A 16,404-nucleotide genomic window follows, 5' to 3' on the forward strand; every position below is an offset into this window, starting at 1 on the left:
TTAAAATAAATTAAGTGATAACTGTATAGTGTGGGTCATTACAGATGTGACAATACCAAACATGTGGAGTGGATGATATTTTTGCAACTTTTTTCATTAAAAGGCATTTTTTCAATGGAAAAAGATTTTTACATAAAGTTTTATTTTGACTATTTATTAGTCCCACAAGGGGACTGATATGTGATCCTGAGGACACTTTTATGATACACTATACATCTGGTGTAGTACAGTGTATTATACTGTCAGTAGGATACTGGCACACCCTGATAGATATACACTGAGGGCAGGTATTTTGGTCCGCAGTTGCTGTATGGAGAGATCGGCATCATGCAATCTAATTCTTGGAGATGCCGATGCCTGACTGAGGGAGTCGCCTCTCACTGAGACTGCTTAGACACTTATTGCCTGCGGCATCTAAGGCTTTATATGGATGCAATTGCCGCTTCTGAGCAGGATCCCAGCTGTCATGTGAGAGCCAAGCTCCTGCTCTCTGCTGCACGGGAGACCCATACAGTGCTTAGAGACTAAAGCCCCTTAGTGACCACTGTAAAAAGTGCATATTAGCGGTCACTAAGGGGGTTACATTTTGGATAATATTATGTAAATTTTTTCAGAGAGTTTATATAGGAAATTACTCACCAACTAGTTAGCACATAATTTTAGTCAAGCAAATTTATCAATAAAGGTGCTGGTAAAGTGGTCTGAATTTGACCGACAGCTGCACGTTTGTATGTTCTCCCTGTATTTATGTGGCTTCGTCATGTACTACTGATACATGAGTGGTGACAATCTTTTTTACAGTACTGAGAAATATTTTGTAGCTAAAAAAGCAACAGTAAAATAATAAATAAGTACAAAGTATACATTTAGAAAAAAAAATCTATAATTTGGGAGGATGCACAGTGCTAAAGGCATTTTTGCTGGAAGTTTCACGTTAAAGGTTAACATAAAAGAACAAAGAATCTGTAAATTAGTTTTTGTCTTGCAAAATAACTTCTCATACAGGCTAGATAGACCATGATCAGTATTACAACTGTATCTGGGTTTTCAGACTCTTGAAATGCCTGTCTCTCATGTCTTCCTGGATTAATGTGAAACATTATTCAATATTACAAATGTAAAGATCAGCCCAAAGGCTGGTATAGAAAATAATGATGATAAAATACCTTATCCTTCTTTCTTTTACGTCTAAATCTTAAAAGTTCTTTGTGCTGTCTGGATACAAAATTGACTGCTGCATACTCCAATAAGGCGGAAAATACAAACAGGAGACAGACGGCCATCCAAATGTCAATAGCTTTAACATAGGACACCTGTTGTAATGAAATAAAGGGTAATATGTACAGTAAGTATACAAATTGCAAATTAGTAATATAGTTTAGGTGGGCCAAGCAGACAACACATGTGAAATCTTCTACACACAGAAACTTGTAACAACAGATATAGCAAAACCATTTGTGATTAGACATTAGTTTTACGGATCAGCGAGCATGTGACTACAGGAGGTGTGGAGGCAGCAATGGCACCTAGACCCTGGAGCCTAAGGCCCCTTTCACACGAGAATAGTATTCCGCGTGGGTGCAATGCATGAGTTGAACGCATTGCACCCGCACTGAATCAGGACCTATTCATTCCTATGGGGCTGTTCACATGAGCTGTGATTTTCACGCATCACTTGTGCGTTGCATGAAAATCGCAGCATGTTCTTTTTTGTTCGTTTATCAGGCAACGCAGGCCCCATAGAATGAATGGGGCTGCGTGAAAATCGCAAGCATCCGCAAGCAAGTGCGGATGCGGTGCGATTTTCACGCACGGTTGGTAGGAGATGATCGGGATGAAGACCCGATCATTATTATTTTCCCTTATAAGGGAAAATAATAGCATTCTGAATACAGTATGCATAGTACAATAGCGCTGGAGGGGTTAAAAAAATAAAAAATAATTTAACTCACCTTAATCCACTTGATCGCGCAGCCCGGCATCTCTTCTGTCTTCTTATTTGCTGTGTGCAGGAAAAGGACCTGTGGTAACGTCATTCCGGTCATCACATGGTCCGTCACATGATCTTTTACCATGGTGATGGATCATGTGATGAAGAGAAGCCGGGCTGCGCGTTCAAGTGGATTAAGGTGAGTTCAATTATTATTATTATTTTTTTTACCCCTCCAGCGCTATTTTACTATGCAAACTGTATTCAGAATGCTATTATTTTCCCTTATGACCATGCTATAAGGGAAAATAATGCAATCTACAGAACACCGATCCCAAGCCCGAACTTCTGTGAAGAAGTTCGGGTTTGGGTACCAAACATGCCGATTTTTCTCACGCGTGTGCAAAACGCATTACAATGTTTTGCACTCACGCAGAAAAATTGTGCATGTTCCCACAACGCACACGCACCTTTTCCCGCAACGCCCGTGTGAAAGAGGCCTAAGGGGCCCTGAACCACATATGAGGAGGGCAGTACTATAAATTACATGTGATAGTGGGGAACCTTTTTGCAGATTTTGCTTTGGAGTTCAGATTACTCCTGTGGCAGCAAGCGTGGGCAGTATTGCATACAGCGCTTTACTATATCTAGCTACTATATAAATAAAATAAAATACATAGTAAACAACATAGAAATACCATTTGCCAGGCATTCTGTACCGTCAGGTATTAACACTTTAAGGACCTTGTCATTTTTCATCTTATGGACCTGGCCGGTTTTTTTTTAAACTTAAAATTTGTCATTTTATGTGGTAATACTTTGGAATACTTTTACTTATCCAAGCCATTCTGAGATTGTTTTCTCGCGACACATTGTACTTCATGATAGCGAAAAATTTTAGTCGATATAATTCACCTTTATTTCTAAAAAAAAAAAATTTTTACTGAAAATATGGAAAAATTGCCAATTTTCACAATTTCAATTTCTCTGCTTTTAAAGCAGATAGTGAAACATCATAAGAGAGTTATTACTTACATTCCCCATATGTCCAGTTTCATGTTTGCATCATTTTGTAAATGTAATTTTATTTTTTAGGATCTTATAAGGCTTAGAATTTTAGAAGCAATTTTTTTAATTTTTAAGAAAAATTCCTAAACTTTCTTAAGGACCACTTCAATTCTAAAGTCACTTTGTGGGTCTTACATAGTGAAAACCCCCCATAAATGACCCCATTGTAGAAACTACACTCCTTAAGTTATTAAAAAATGATTTTACAAATAATCTTAATTAATTTTTTCCTGTAACACATCAAGGGTTAACAGCCAAATAAAACGTAAGGTTTATTACCCTGATTCTGCAGTTTACAGAAACTGTAGTCGTAAACTCTGTAACACGGCAGAGCGCACAATTTTTTAAAGAAAAACAATCATGTTTTTATGTCTCCATTTTCAGAAAGCCAATTTTTTTTTGCCAATTGTCTTAGTTAGGGTCTCAATTTTTGCGGGATGAGATGATGGTGTGATTGGTACTATTTTGGGGTACATACTACATTTTGATTGTTTGGCATTACACTTTTTGTGATGTATGTTGACAAATAAATTTTTTTTGGGCACAATTTTAAATGTATTTCTTTTTTACGGTGTTCACCAGACGGGTTAGCTCATGTGGTATTTTTATATAGCAGTTTGTTACAGATGGTGTGATACCTAACATGTTTTTTTTTTTTTATATATATATATATTTTGTTTTTATACAATAAAAGCATTTTTGAAACAAAAAAAATTATGTTTTTATGTCTCCATTTTCTGAAAAGCCATATCTTTTTTGTTTTTTGTCCGATTGTCTTATGTAGGGTCTCATTTTTTGAGGAATGAGATGACGGTTTGATTGGTATTATGTTTGGGTACATATTGATTTTTGATCGCTTGGTATTGCACTTTTTGAGATGTAAGGTGATAAAAAATCAAACCAATCAAACCGTCATCTCATGCCTCCAAAAATTAGACTCTACATAAGACAATCAGCCCCAAAAAACAAAAAAGACACGGACACGGCGATACCTAATATGTCTATATTTTTCATATATTTTGGTTTTAAACAATAAAAGCATTTTTGAAACGAAAAAAAAAAGATGTTTTTTGTCTCTATTTTCTGAAAGCCATATATTTTTTATTTTTGGGCTGATTGTCTTATATAGGGACTCAATTTTTGTGGGATTAGATGGCGGTTTGATTGGTATTATTTTGGGTACATATGACTTTGTTATTGCTTGGTATTAACATTTTTGTGATAAAAGTTTTTTATTTTAATTTTAATTTTTTTACAGTGTTGACTGGACGGGTTGGGTCATAGGATATTTTTATAGAGCAGGTTGTTACGGATGCAGAAATATCTAATATGTGTGTTTTTTATTTTTTTTCTATGTTTTACAATTTTCTATGTTTCTTTTTATGGGGAGGGGCTTTTTTATATTAAAACTTTTTTTTTTTTCATTGTTAAAATTTTTTTATTAAACTTTTATTTTATTTTTTGTCCCACTTTGGGACTTGAACTTTTCAGGGTCTGATCCATGTTTCAATACAGCACAATACATCACAATAATCTCTTGGGCTTCCGTAGCTGGAAATCCCAATGCCATAGCAACCATCCGGTTCACAACAGCACGGGGACCTGATGGGGATGTACAGCAGGGGCCTGGATGCAGGCATTGGATTCAGCCAGTTCCCTCAGGTTCTCCAGATCCAGTTGTTAAAATTACAGCGGCAGCTGGAGATGAGCACTTCCATTCGATAGTTTAGTTCCTTAAGATTTTTAAAAGTTGGGTGGTATGCGTGTGTAGTGTATATATGGTGTATTTATGTGTATGTGTGTCGCATATATATGGTATATGTACAGTATATGTAAACATGTGTCTTGACGTTGCATGTCCGCCATTGATTACGGAATCTGATCGTGGCAGCATATGTGGGGCAGCCGGTTAACCCTAGGACGAGAATGCTCATCCTAAGGCGTTAAGTAACGGCAAGTTAGGACGAGCATTCTCGTCCTAGTTCGGCAAACTGTTAATATTTTCAGGCTACTAATATTACTGTTAAGGATAGGAAAACATGACTATATTAAAGGGTTTCTGTCACCTGAAAAATGGGTGACATTAGCAATGTGCTAATGTCAGCTGAACATAACTATATTAGTGGCATCTCACTGGCTGTTGCCAGTATTGAGAAAAACAAGCTTGTATAATATGCCCCTGCTCCTAGAGGCTCCGTTCTCCAACCTCTAGCCACGCCCTGCTACACTAGATTGACAGGGGCAGGCATCATTGGTCTCCTACATCCAGCCCTGTCTGCAGTGTAAATCTCGCACCGTTCAGTATTCCGCAGAAACCCTTTAAAGGGGTTGTCTGAGATAATAACAAATCTCTTACAACCAGTTAAACGTCTTAAAATTAAGAAAAAGATTACATACCTACTTAAATGTTGTTCTCTGCAGCACTGATTCTCTACTTCTTCACCTGTTTTTTACACAACACTACCACAGCCAATTACTGTCCTCAGCTGTAGACCTCTGAAAACAGTGATTTGCTGGAGAGATCATCTGTACAGGACCAGTGCTATAGGAAATGGTACTGGAGTAATGGGAGAGTATATGGTTTTGTAAAAAAAATTATTTGAAAGGCTATGTACACTTTCGGATGCAGTATTTTTTATGATTGCATTTTACTAATTTGGGGCTAAAAATAATTTTTTTCAATTGGTCTTTAATAAAAATATTGAGCTGTTCTGTCACACAGAGTTAACGTTTTTTTGTAGCTGTGTGACTGGTACTTTTTATTTTCACTTTGTGCTGGTCATCTAATGAGCCTTATCTCTAAATTACTAAGAAGTCATAAACACTTATTTAAGCCACATTCCTATCAGAAAGATAAGAACTGAGCTATAATGAGTGTTTATCAGTAGCGCTGGCCTTGGGGTCCGCCCGGCAGTCGTTTTACGTCAAACTTTGCTCGATCGTGATTCGCAGACCATGAAAACATATGGCGATATTTGCACGCGCCATATTTTTTTGCATAGCGCCGAACTTTGACCCATGACACATCTATAAGGTGGGACAGGACAGCCAATTGAGACGTTTCAGCACATGAACACAACCCAACCTTATAACAGAACCCAATCTGGCAGCCATTTTACATTATGTGTTTTTCCAGGTCAGGGAGAGGTTGCATTTTGGAGCAGGGACAGTTAGGGATACTAAACACTAGCTAATAGGGCCTCAAAAGTCCTATTAAGGACTGGTATAGGTGTGCTATTGATAGGTGTGATATAGAGGGGTGTGATATACTTGGAATATACTTTCTAACATAGAAATTATATTATAGTGTATTTTTATTGTGCAGAAGTTGTGTGCGGTTCTCTTGCGATACTGCAGCTAGGTAAAGGGACAAACGCTAGTGGAGTAACTAATTGCAATGGGTGTGATATATCTGTTGCCCCCCAAAAACTGCTTGAGGACTACAATATACCTTTGTCATGCCATGCCCTGTGGGTGTTCTGAGGAGATCTGTCTCAGGGTTTGAGTAGAATCCCACCTCCTCCCAGGTGTTGTTCTTTAGGTAATTGGTGAGGCTATTTATTCCTCTCTCTCCCTATAGCCTTTGCGGGTTATAGTTCTGCCTTGTGTGAGTTCTGGAAGGTTGGTGGATCGTCTGCTGCTCCAACACATCTCAGATAGATCCTTTTCCCTTTTTCCTTCTGTGTCTGTTTTGACTAGGCCTCTAGGGTGACGCTAGCTACTTCGGTTGTAGGAGCTGGGTGTCTCTTTCCCTCTTCCCTACAGCTGAGGGTTTGGTTCAGTGCGTTATAGTCCTAGGTACGTGGGCATGTGCATATCTATTATCACTTTTTTTTACAATGTTTTGAGATAGTACTAAGTCCTCTTATTTATTGTATTCACTCTATTCGAACTAGGACCCTTTAAAATAAACCTTTTATTATTTATCCTTAAAATATATGCCCCATATTGGTGGCTGATATCATAAGTGCAGACCTAAGGCCGGCTACTTAATACTACACATATAGCAACCACCACATTTGTGACGTATATACACAATACACAGATAGATGTGGAGGGGAAGGTCATCGGCTAGTATCCTTAAATGTGGGGAGTCTTTCCCTAATGCAGTCCTCCTCTAGCCTTTGCCCAGGGACCCTGATGGTGGGGTTTCCCTGTCCTCATACCTTCCCTACTTTCCCTATATCACCCTAACAGTGAAAGTGAACAGTGAAACAGTTAACATATAGCAATGATACTGCCGCAACAAAGATAGATGTTGCCCATAAGTCAGGTAACAATGAATTACCCCACAATACAATACAATACCCCAACGCGTTTCGTCCACTCAGGGGCTCCTCAGGGGGTCTAGGTTCAAACGATACGTTCAAACAATAGCACTTAATAGAGTGTTTACTTGGATATATTCACAATAAGGTATAGTCTACTATTATACCAACTGTCGTCCTGAAAATATGCTGCGGATGTCACAAATAGTAATAAGACAGACCTTAAATGATGTGAACTGGAAACATCGCTAGCTCCTATTGGATAACGGAGATGCTACCTGTAATCCAAAAAATACAATAAAAATAGGTCCCAGATGCAAAAAGCCCTTCACTAAGAGGGCATAATGTTCGCTTCCACACACAAGGACATTCAGGCAAACTTACTAGTCAATCCCAGCTCCTGTCATGACTGCCTACTCCCAGGGACTCCATGTGGCAGTGGCATGAATTGGGGAGATTTGCTCTTTAAAAATGCACGCTCCACGGGCCCTTCGGGTCCGTGGAACGCACACCGCTGCCTCACTTCCTGTACGTTGGAATGCATGCGTCACTTCCGGTTACGCGGATCGCTTGTATGTCTGCCTCTAACGATTTCTATAGATGGGTAAGGACGCTAACATTCCCGGAAGCCGTTAACTCCTTTCATGCCTACTATATGGGAGATAATGGTGGAAATATAATGCAGTAATAATCCCCTAAAAAAGGGGTTGATGGAAGTACTGGCACATTTATATAAAGGTCCAGAATCAACTTTATGTCGCAACAGTGACCCAGATAGCGTCACCTTGTATTTCAATTTGAATGCTTCCCGCACTTATGACCACTTTCGAACTGTCAGTGGCCGGGTATTAACCGAAACAAAAAGGGTCTCTCTCTCTCCAGGGAGTTCTTTGTGTCAAATAATTACAACTCTATCCTCATTTTCAATGCTATCTGTATCAATGACATCCATCAAATACAGTCCCATCCCATTCATCAGATCATTTTTAACAATGAGATGGGTATATTATATTGTCTTATACTACTCAATGAAACATGTAAAAGACATGTCTCTCATTCAAGCCTATGGGCGCTTGTCATTTGCATCTATAAATCCATTCTGCCTCCTTTTGGAGTATTTTTTTAATTCCAGTCTCCTTTCCTAGGGGACATAGGGATCCATTCCAGGGCAGAGAATTTAAGAACCTTAGCATTCCCTTCATGAAACTCGTTTACATGGTCGGTGACTGGTGTGATATTCTTCTTCACTACATCGTTTAAGTGTTCACAAATTCTTTTCCCAAATTCCCCAAAGGTCTTCCCTATATAATCTCTAGGGCAGGGACATTGACAGATATAAATCACCCCTTTTGTTCTGCAATTAATGAAGTCTCGTATAGTGAAGTTCCTACCAGTCGCCGAGCATTTAACCGTCTTGCATACAGATATGGAGGAGCACGCCTTGCATGCTCCACATCTGAACATACCCGTAGGTCTGCGGTCCAGCCAAGTACCTGGGGATGCCAGAGGTACATAATGGCTACGCACCAGCCTGTCTCTCAGACTTCTGCCTTTACGGTACGTGACGCTTGGGTAAGGCATGATGTTATTGGTCACCTCTGGGTTCATTCTAAGGATGGGCCAGTACTTTTCTAATATTTTTTTTACCTCTTTATTGGCAGTGTCATATATAGAGATAAGTCGCGTCTGTGTCTTTTCATTTATGTCTTGATGTTTGGGAGTGAGCAAGGTTTCTCTATTTATGCCTAAAGCCAGGGCCGGTGCAAGGATTTTTGCCAACACAAGCGAAGCTACATTTTAGCGCCCCCCCCCCCCTTTCCCGCGCCCCATCCATGATCACATCATTAACCCCCGCCCAGACGGCCCTGGCCCCATCCTGATCACATCATTACCCCCTATTGACAATAGGGGGTAATGATGTGATCATGGATGGGGCCGGGGCCAGGGCCGACCGGGCGGGAGGGGTGGGAATGATGTGCCATGGGGGGGAGAAATGTGACACACAATAGGCTATTGTGTCACATTTCTCCCCCCCCATGGCACTTAATCCCCCCCCTGACGGACGGCTCTGGCCCCATCCATGATCACATCATTACCCCCTATTGTGTCACATTTTACCCCCCCATGGAACATCATTCCCCCCCCCCCGGCCGACCCTTCCTGGCGGCCTGGCCCCATTCCCATGTCACATACAGTGGCATACTCAGAGTACAGACATTTACATTGTCCCCCCTGCCCTCCCTCCATCATGTCACGGTCACACAAACTAGCGCCAGAGCAGAGGCGCTCAGGCTTAGCATGGCATCAATGATGTGTTTAAAAAAATTAATTACAAAACAACAATAATTAATATTAGGGGGGGGGGGCGGGGTGTGTGACCCCCCCAATATTAATGATTGTTTTGTAATTAATTTTTTTAAACACATCATTGATGCCATGCTAAGCCTGAGCGCCTCTGCTCTGGCGCTAGTCAGTGTGTGCGCTAGCCTAGCGCTTTTTGCTCATGGGCGCTCATCTCATCATTTTGAATTAATTTTAAACTGGTGTGACTCTTTATAAAATAGCATTAAAAATTCAATTCAGACCTACGCCTACCCTAACAAGTCCTGACCTGTCCTGTCCTGACCACGTCTCCTGCTGCTGCTGGCTGCCAGAGGGCCAGAGGGCCAGTGTGCGTCTGAATCATCTGCTCTCATCTTACTGGCGGGCGCGGCTGCCTGTGTCTGACTCAGACACAATCAGTTAGCTCGAGCCTCGCCTATGGTACCTGCGCTACCCGCCGCCGCCGTGCCGCTCTCACACCAGTCACGCCCCCTCTGCAGGTGACTGTGTTGTGTACTGTTGCCCTGACTACGATGAGCGCCGCCGGCCGACGCACGCAGGCTGGGGACGGGTGGTAATGTTGCCCTGACTATGACGAGCGCCGCGGCTGCCGGCCGGCACACGCAGGCTGGGGGCGGGCAGGTTCACTGACGGTGGCGGCGCTGCAGCACAAGCAAGTGCAAAAAAAAAAAAAAAAAAAAAAAACGGCATTCATTCATTCTTCCGTTCTTCCGCCCTGCGCAGGGCGCGCCCTAAGGCAGCCGCTTGGTCTGCCTTATGGTAGCGCCGGCCCTGCCTAAAGCATACTGAAAGGCCTTCCTCAGGGTTGCCTTTGGATATCCCCTGTCTATAATATAGTTTTTTTAATTCAAGATGGAAATTCTCTAGAGAAGAGCAATTTTTGCGCAAACGCAGATACTGGTCTCTCGGAATGCCTCTCTTTAATAAGGGCGGATGATGACTCTCCCATTATAAGATCGCATTTGTTGCTGTGGATTTCCTAAACACATTACTCGTCAAACGTTCCCCCTGCTTATAGACTTTTACATCCAAAAAACTAATACACTCAGTCTGGATCTCATAGGTAAATCTGAGGCCAATCTCATTGATGTTCAAAGTGTCAGCAAATCTTGTGAATTCATCTCTTTTCCCATTCCACAGCACAAAAACATCATCAATATATCTTGTCCAGAAGGCGATTTTCTCCTGCCACCATGTTTTGTGCCCAGGGAAAACAATGTTATCCTCCCACCAGCCCAGGAAGAGGTTGGCATATGTAGCAGCACAGGTGCACCCCATTGCCGTCCCTCTGAGCTGGTGATAAAATCGCCCCCTGAACAAGAAGTAATTGTGCTTTAAGATGTACTCTAATAGGCTGAGAATGCGATCCAGATATGCACATGGGCATAGCAGCTTAGGGAAAGTGTTTTAGGGATTGCTAGGAGGTGACCCCTTTGTTCAGTAGCATTTGGAGCCTAGTCAGTTGTTTTTGTTTGCTTTGCCTTGTTCTGTTTCCTTCCCTTATCTTACCTACCGTGACAACAAGGGGTGCTATATACCTGTTTCTGCCAAATACTGATTGAGGGGTGCTATATACCAGTTTCCGCGTAATACTGATTGAGGGGTGCTATATACCTGTTTCTGCCAAATACTGATTGAGGGGTGCTGTATACCTGTGTTCACCAAATACTGATTGAGGGGTGCCATATACCTTCTTCCAAGAAATACTGATTGAGTGGTGCTATTGCTATATACCTTCTTCCACCAAATACTGATTGAGGGCTACAATACACCTGCTTCCACAAAATATTGATTAAGGGGTGCTATATACCTGTTTACACCAAATACTGATTGAGGGGTGCTATATACCTGTTTCTGCCAAATACTGATTGAGGGGTGCCATATACCTGTTTCCGTCAAATACTGATTGAGGGGTGCCATATACCTTCTTCCACAAAATACTGATTGAGGGGTGCTATTGCTATAAACCTTCATCCACCAAATACTGATTGAGGGCTACAATACACCTGCTTCCACAAACTACTGATTGAGGGGTGCTATATACCTGTTTCCACCAAATACTGATTGAGGGGTGCCATATACCTTCTTCCACAAAATACTGATTGAGGGGTGCTATTGCTATATACCTTCTTCTACAAAATGCTGAATGAGGGCTGTGATACACCTGCTTCCCCACAAAATACTGATTGAGGGGTGCCATATACCTGTTTCCGCCAAATACTGATTGAGGGGTGCTATATACCTGTTTTCTCCAAATACTGATTGAGGGGTGCCATATACCTTCTTCCACAAAATACTGATTGATGGGTGCTATTGCTATATACCTTTTTCCACCAAATACTGATTGAGGGCTACAATACACCTGCTTCCACAAACTACTGATTGAGGGGTGCTATATACCTGTTTCCACCAAATACTGATTGAGGGGTGCTATATACCTGTTTCCACCAAATACTGATTGAGGGGTGCTATTGCTATATACCTTCTTCTACAAAATACTGAATGAGGGCTGCGATACACCTGCTTCCACAAAATATTGATTGAGGGGTGCCATATACCTGTTTCCGCCAAATACTGATTGAGGGGTGCTATATACCTGTTTTCTCCAAATACTGATTGAGGGGTGCTATATACCTTCTTCCACAAAATACTGATTGATGGGTGCTATTTCTATATACAGTTTTCCACCAAATACTGAATGAAGGCTGCAATATACCTTCTTCCACAAATACTGCTTTTCTCTACGGACTTAGGCAGAGGGTCATTTAGAAAATGACAGGCAGAGGAAGAGGCAGACCATACCGCAGGGATGGTAGGGGTTGGGCAGGTGCACCAGGCTGGAGCCTAAGTGGGAAGTTAGAGAAGGCGCGTGCGATAAGTTTAAAGGGCGCACCAGAGTTGGTTGAGTGGCTCACTGAGCCTTCTGCTTCTGCACCCTCCTCATCCTCTGTATCTGCACTCTCCTCACTCTCTGCTGTGTGCACCCTCAAAGACAACACCACCACCACCATAGCCCCTCCACTCAAGTTAGAGAAATTATTTTCCCATCCATTCTCAGACCTTACCGATGCGCAGCTATTCTTGGCATCGGATAAGGAAGAGGAGGTAGCAACGGCCGCCACCCAGCAGTCTGACGACAGTACCCAGATCAGCCCAAAGAGGGAAGTCCCCGCTGTTGCAGCCTACTCCAAGATCTCTAATGTCAGTGGTGGTGAAGATGACGATGATGACGTATCGAGGAAGAGGAGGGAAGTTCAGAGGGAGAGACGGAGCAGCAGATAGGGAGGAGAAGGAGGAGAAGCAGGCAGAACTCGCAGTGCACAGGAGGCAAAAAGCAGACTGCAAATGTATCTGGAGCTAGCCATCCACCATGCACGGTCACATCTTGCGCTCCCAGGACGCTGGCACATGGCTCCGCAGTGTGGGCTTTTTTTAACGTGTCAGCTGCTGATAATAGAGTTGCCATCAGCAAGAAGAGCAGGCTTTAAACCTTTTGGGGATCCCTGGTGTTGTCCATGCCTGGGGGAGGAAACCAAGGATGACATTCTCCTGGGCGATGAACAGGAGCCAGGGCGCTTCACCGCTTCCAATTTAGTGCAAATGGGGGACTTCATGCTTCAGTGTTTGTACTGGGTGGCAACGTACTTAGACCCCTGGTACAAACACAAAATTACATGTTACCAGCATCCCAGAGGGCTGTCCGAATGTAGCACTTCCAGTCCTTGCTGCGAGAGATGCTGCATTCTTCTGTTGCGGGCGCTGGCAAAGGAATGTCCACTCACAGCGAAACAGGTGCGGGTACCAATACTACCGCGCTTGCGCTTGCTGGGTGTGCAGGCTTGACCTGTGGCCAGATCTGGCACAATTTGCCATGAAACTCTTGGCATGCCCCTCGTCCAGTGTCCTGTCTGAAAGGACGTTCAGCGCAGCAGGGGGATCGTGACCGATAAGCGCACTCGCCTAGCTCGGTGTGGACTACCTAACATTTTTAAAAATGAATGAGGCATGAATCTCGGAGGAATTTAACACCTCTGATGACCACGTGTAATTGAATTTCCTCATGCCAGCCCACACATATCCGCCACCACACAGAACAAAGAATGGTCCTTGCCTTATGTATATTCAGCGGCTTAAAAGGTCATTTATGTCAGGTGAATGCCTGATTTTTGGGGCCTATACTGGCTGAGAGTTACATATTTATCCTGTGACCGCCTAATGTGCCTCCAGCCACAGAATCCAAAGTTCTTTGCTGTCAGGTGAATGCCTATTGGCTAATTTTTGGGGCCTGTACTGGCCGACAGTTACATATTTATCCTGTAACCGCCTAATGTACCTCCAGCCACAGATTCCAAAGTTCTTTGCTGTCAGGTGAATGCCTATTGCCTAAATTTTAGGGCCTGTACTGTCCGACAGTTAATTTTTTTTTATCTATAGCCACATAATCACACCCCTGACTCACTCCTCTGCCTCTCATTATGGTGGTGTATGAACCACATTCGCCATAAGCACCTTCTAATGTCACAGGGTCATGTGACTGTTCCCCCCCACCCCGTACTGTGTGATCTCTTATACCCTGCATTGTGCCCTCTTACCACATCCTGTGCAGTGCCCCTAGTCATTCCCTGTACTGTGCTTTTTTATAACCTTTTATCCAGTCACGGTATGGTGGTATTATACGGTCACTGTACAGAGGTGTTATCCGGTCAATGTATGGCAGTGGAATCCAATATCTGGATGGCCATATCTGTATCCCTTTCCCTGCTCACGCCAACCTTTTTTAGACCTGGCATGAGCGGGAAAAATATGCAGATTGCGGTGCTAAGGACCTTTTGAGCCACAATCTGTGTCAGAAATACGCCTAACATAGACGTATTTCTATATAATAAATGACCACCTAATTGTATTATTATTTGGGATATGGCCAATATCTTTATATTATATAGATTCTAGTGTATTATACTGTGCCCTGTATTTCCCAATAGAAAATGATCATTGGGAAGCATAGTCGTCACCCCTGACCACCAGGACCAGGTAGCGCTCTGTCAGTACATGTCGGCCTCCCCTCTTCGCCACTCTGCTCTGCTGTGTATTGGTGTTTATTTTGACACTAGGGCTGGGTTCACATGCTATTTTTGCCATCCATTTATTGCATACCAAAAATTTATGCGTAAACAGATGCCTCAGACTGATGCCGTACAGTGGTGTTCGTTCACCGTTTCATGGTAGAAAAAAAAATTACGTTAACGTATGCATTTTTTTATGGACTCTGCAGGATACAAAGAAAACGTGGAGTGCTGCACATTTGTATACATTAAACCAATAGAAAATAAACATTTTCTAGGCTGCAACATGACACATTTTTGAGAGTTTCCCTTTAAGACGCATAAAAATTGCCCTGATTAAAATACATATTTTTTGTGGGAATTTTTGCCAAAGACCCCCCCCTCTGGTATATCACTGTCTATGTTGTGGGACTATTTGTGTACTTCTAGTAAGTGTTTGCTGGCTGCAAATATGGCCTGAAGGTTTTTCAGGTTCGTCTGCCATTAAAGTGAATGGGGCCCAGCGCGAACGTGTGGTTCGTGAACATTGGGTCCCGGACAATATTCGTCCATCACTACTTATAAGGTCAAAAAAAAACAGCAGCACAGTGAAAAAAAGGTAATTTGGGTGCAAGTCCTCAGAGAAGGTAGGCAACCTTTCCTCTTTGTACAGTATATCCAAAGAATAGGCAGCACTCCAAGTGTGGTAAAAAAAGGTGATGACCCGTTTATTCCCAGGCAACGTTTAAGCCCACTTAATGGGGCCTTTGTCAAGCAAAGTAATAGTGTCACACAAGGGTATATATACCCAAATCAAATCACGTGATACATACAGCTGCAAGAAAAAAGTATGTGAACCCTTTGGAATGATATGGATTTCTGCACAAATTGGTCATAAAATGTGATCTTCATCTAAGTCACAACAATAGACAATCACAGTCTGCTTAAACTAATAGCACACAAAGAATTACCGTATTTTTCGCCCTATAAGACGCACCGGCCCATAAGACACACCTAGGTTTTTGAGGAGGAAAATAATTTAAAAAAATATTTTGAACCAAAAGGTGTGCTTTTGGTGGGTTTTGAACTGATGGTTGTCTGTGGATGACACCTGTATACCGTACTTACAAGCGCTCGTAGCATAGAGGAGGGAGGAGGCAGGACGGGAGGACGGGCGCTGGGAGCGTGAGTCACTATGTCATGCGCCCACGCCGCCTGCTTTATTCATAAAGTGGGCGGCGCAGGCGCGTCACATAGTGACTCACTCTGCCAGCGCCCGTCCTCCCAGCCTGCCTCCTCCCTCCTCTCTGCTACGAGCGCTTGTAAGTATACAGGCGCTGTATACCATGAACTTTTATATATTAACAATGTCTACAATTATAGATATTATATACAGTGAGCGGGGCCCATGTAGTAGAATGCAGTCGCTGCACTGGTCCCGCTGTCATTATAAAACCAGATGCCAGCCCCCAGCGCCTCCTCCCTCTCAGCTGATACACCCGCCACGCGGCATCGCGGCGTATCATTGAAAATTCGGAAAATTGCAGCATTCGCCCCATAAGACGCACTGCCATTTTCCCCCCACTTTTGGGGGAGGGGGGGAGTGTGTCTTATAGGGCGAAAAATACGGTAAATGTTACCATGTTATTATTGAACACACCATGTAAACATTCACAGCGCAGGTGGAAATAGTATGTGAACCCTTGGATTTAATAACTGGTTGAACCCTCTTTTGGCAGCAATAACTTCAACC

At 42.7% G+C, this 16,404-nt stretch overlaps 1 protein-coding gene across 1 annotated transcript in view; it reads right to left on the bottom strand.

The window, feature by feature from the left end:
- GLRA3 (glycine receptor alpha 3) overlaps window positions 1-16,404 on the bottom strand; it is a 296,968-nt gene that overhangs the window by 22,765 nt on the left and 257,799 nt on the right. The window contains exon 8 of the mRNA XM_044287265.1: window positions 1,167-1,313. Within this exon, the coding sequence (XP_044143200.1) occupies window positions 1,167-1,313 (147 nt within the window). The remainder of the gene's footprint in view (window positions 1-1,166; window positions 1,314-16,404) is intronic.

Source organism: Bufo gargarizans, chromosome 1, assembly GCF_014858855.1.
Source record: "Bufo gargarizans isolate SCDJY-AF-19 chromosome 1, ASM1485885v1, whole genome shotgun sequence".
Lineage (NCBI taxonomy): Eukaryota > Metazoa > Chordata > Amphibia > Anura > Bufonidae > Bufo > Bufo gargarizans.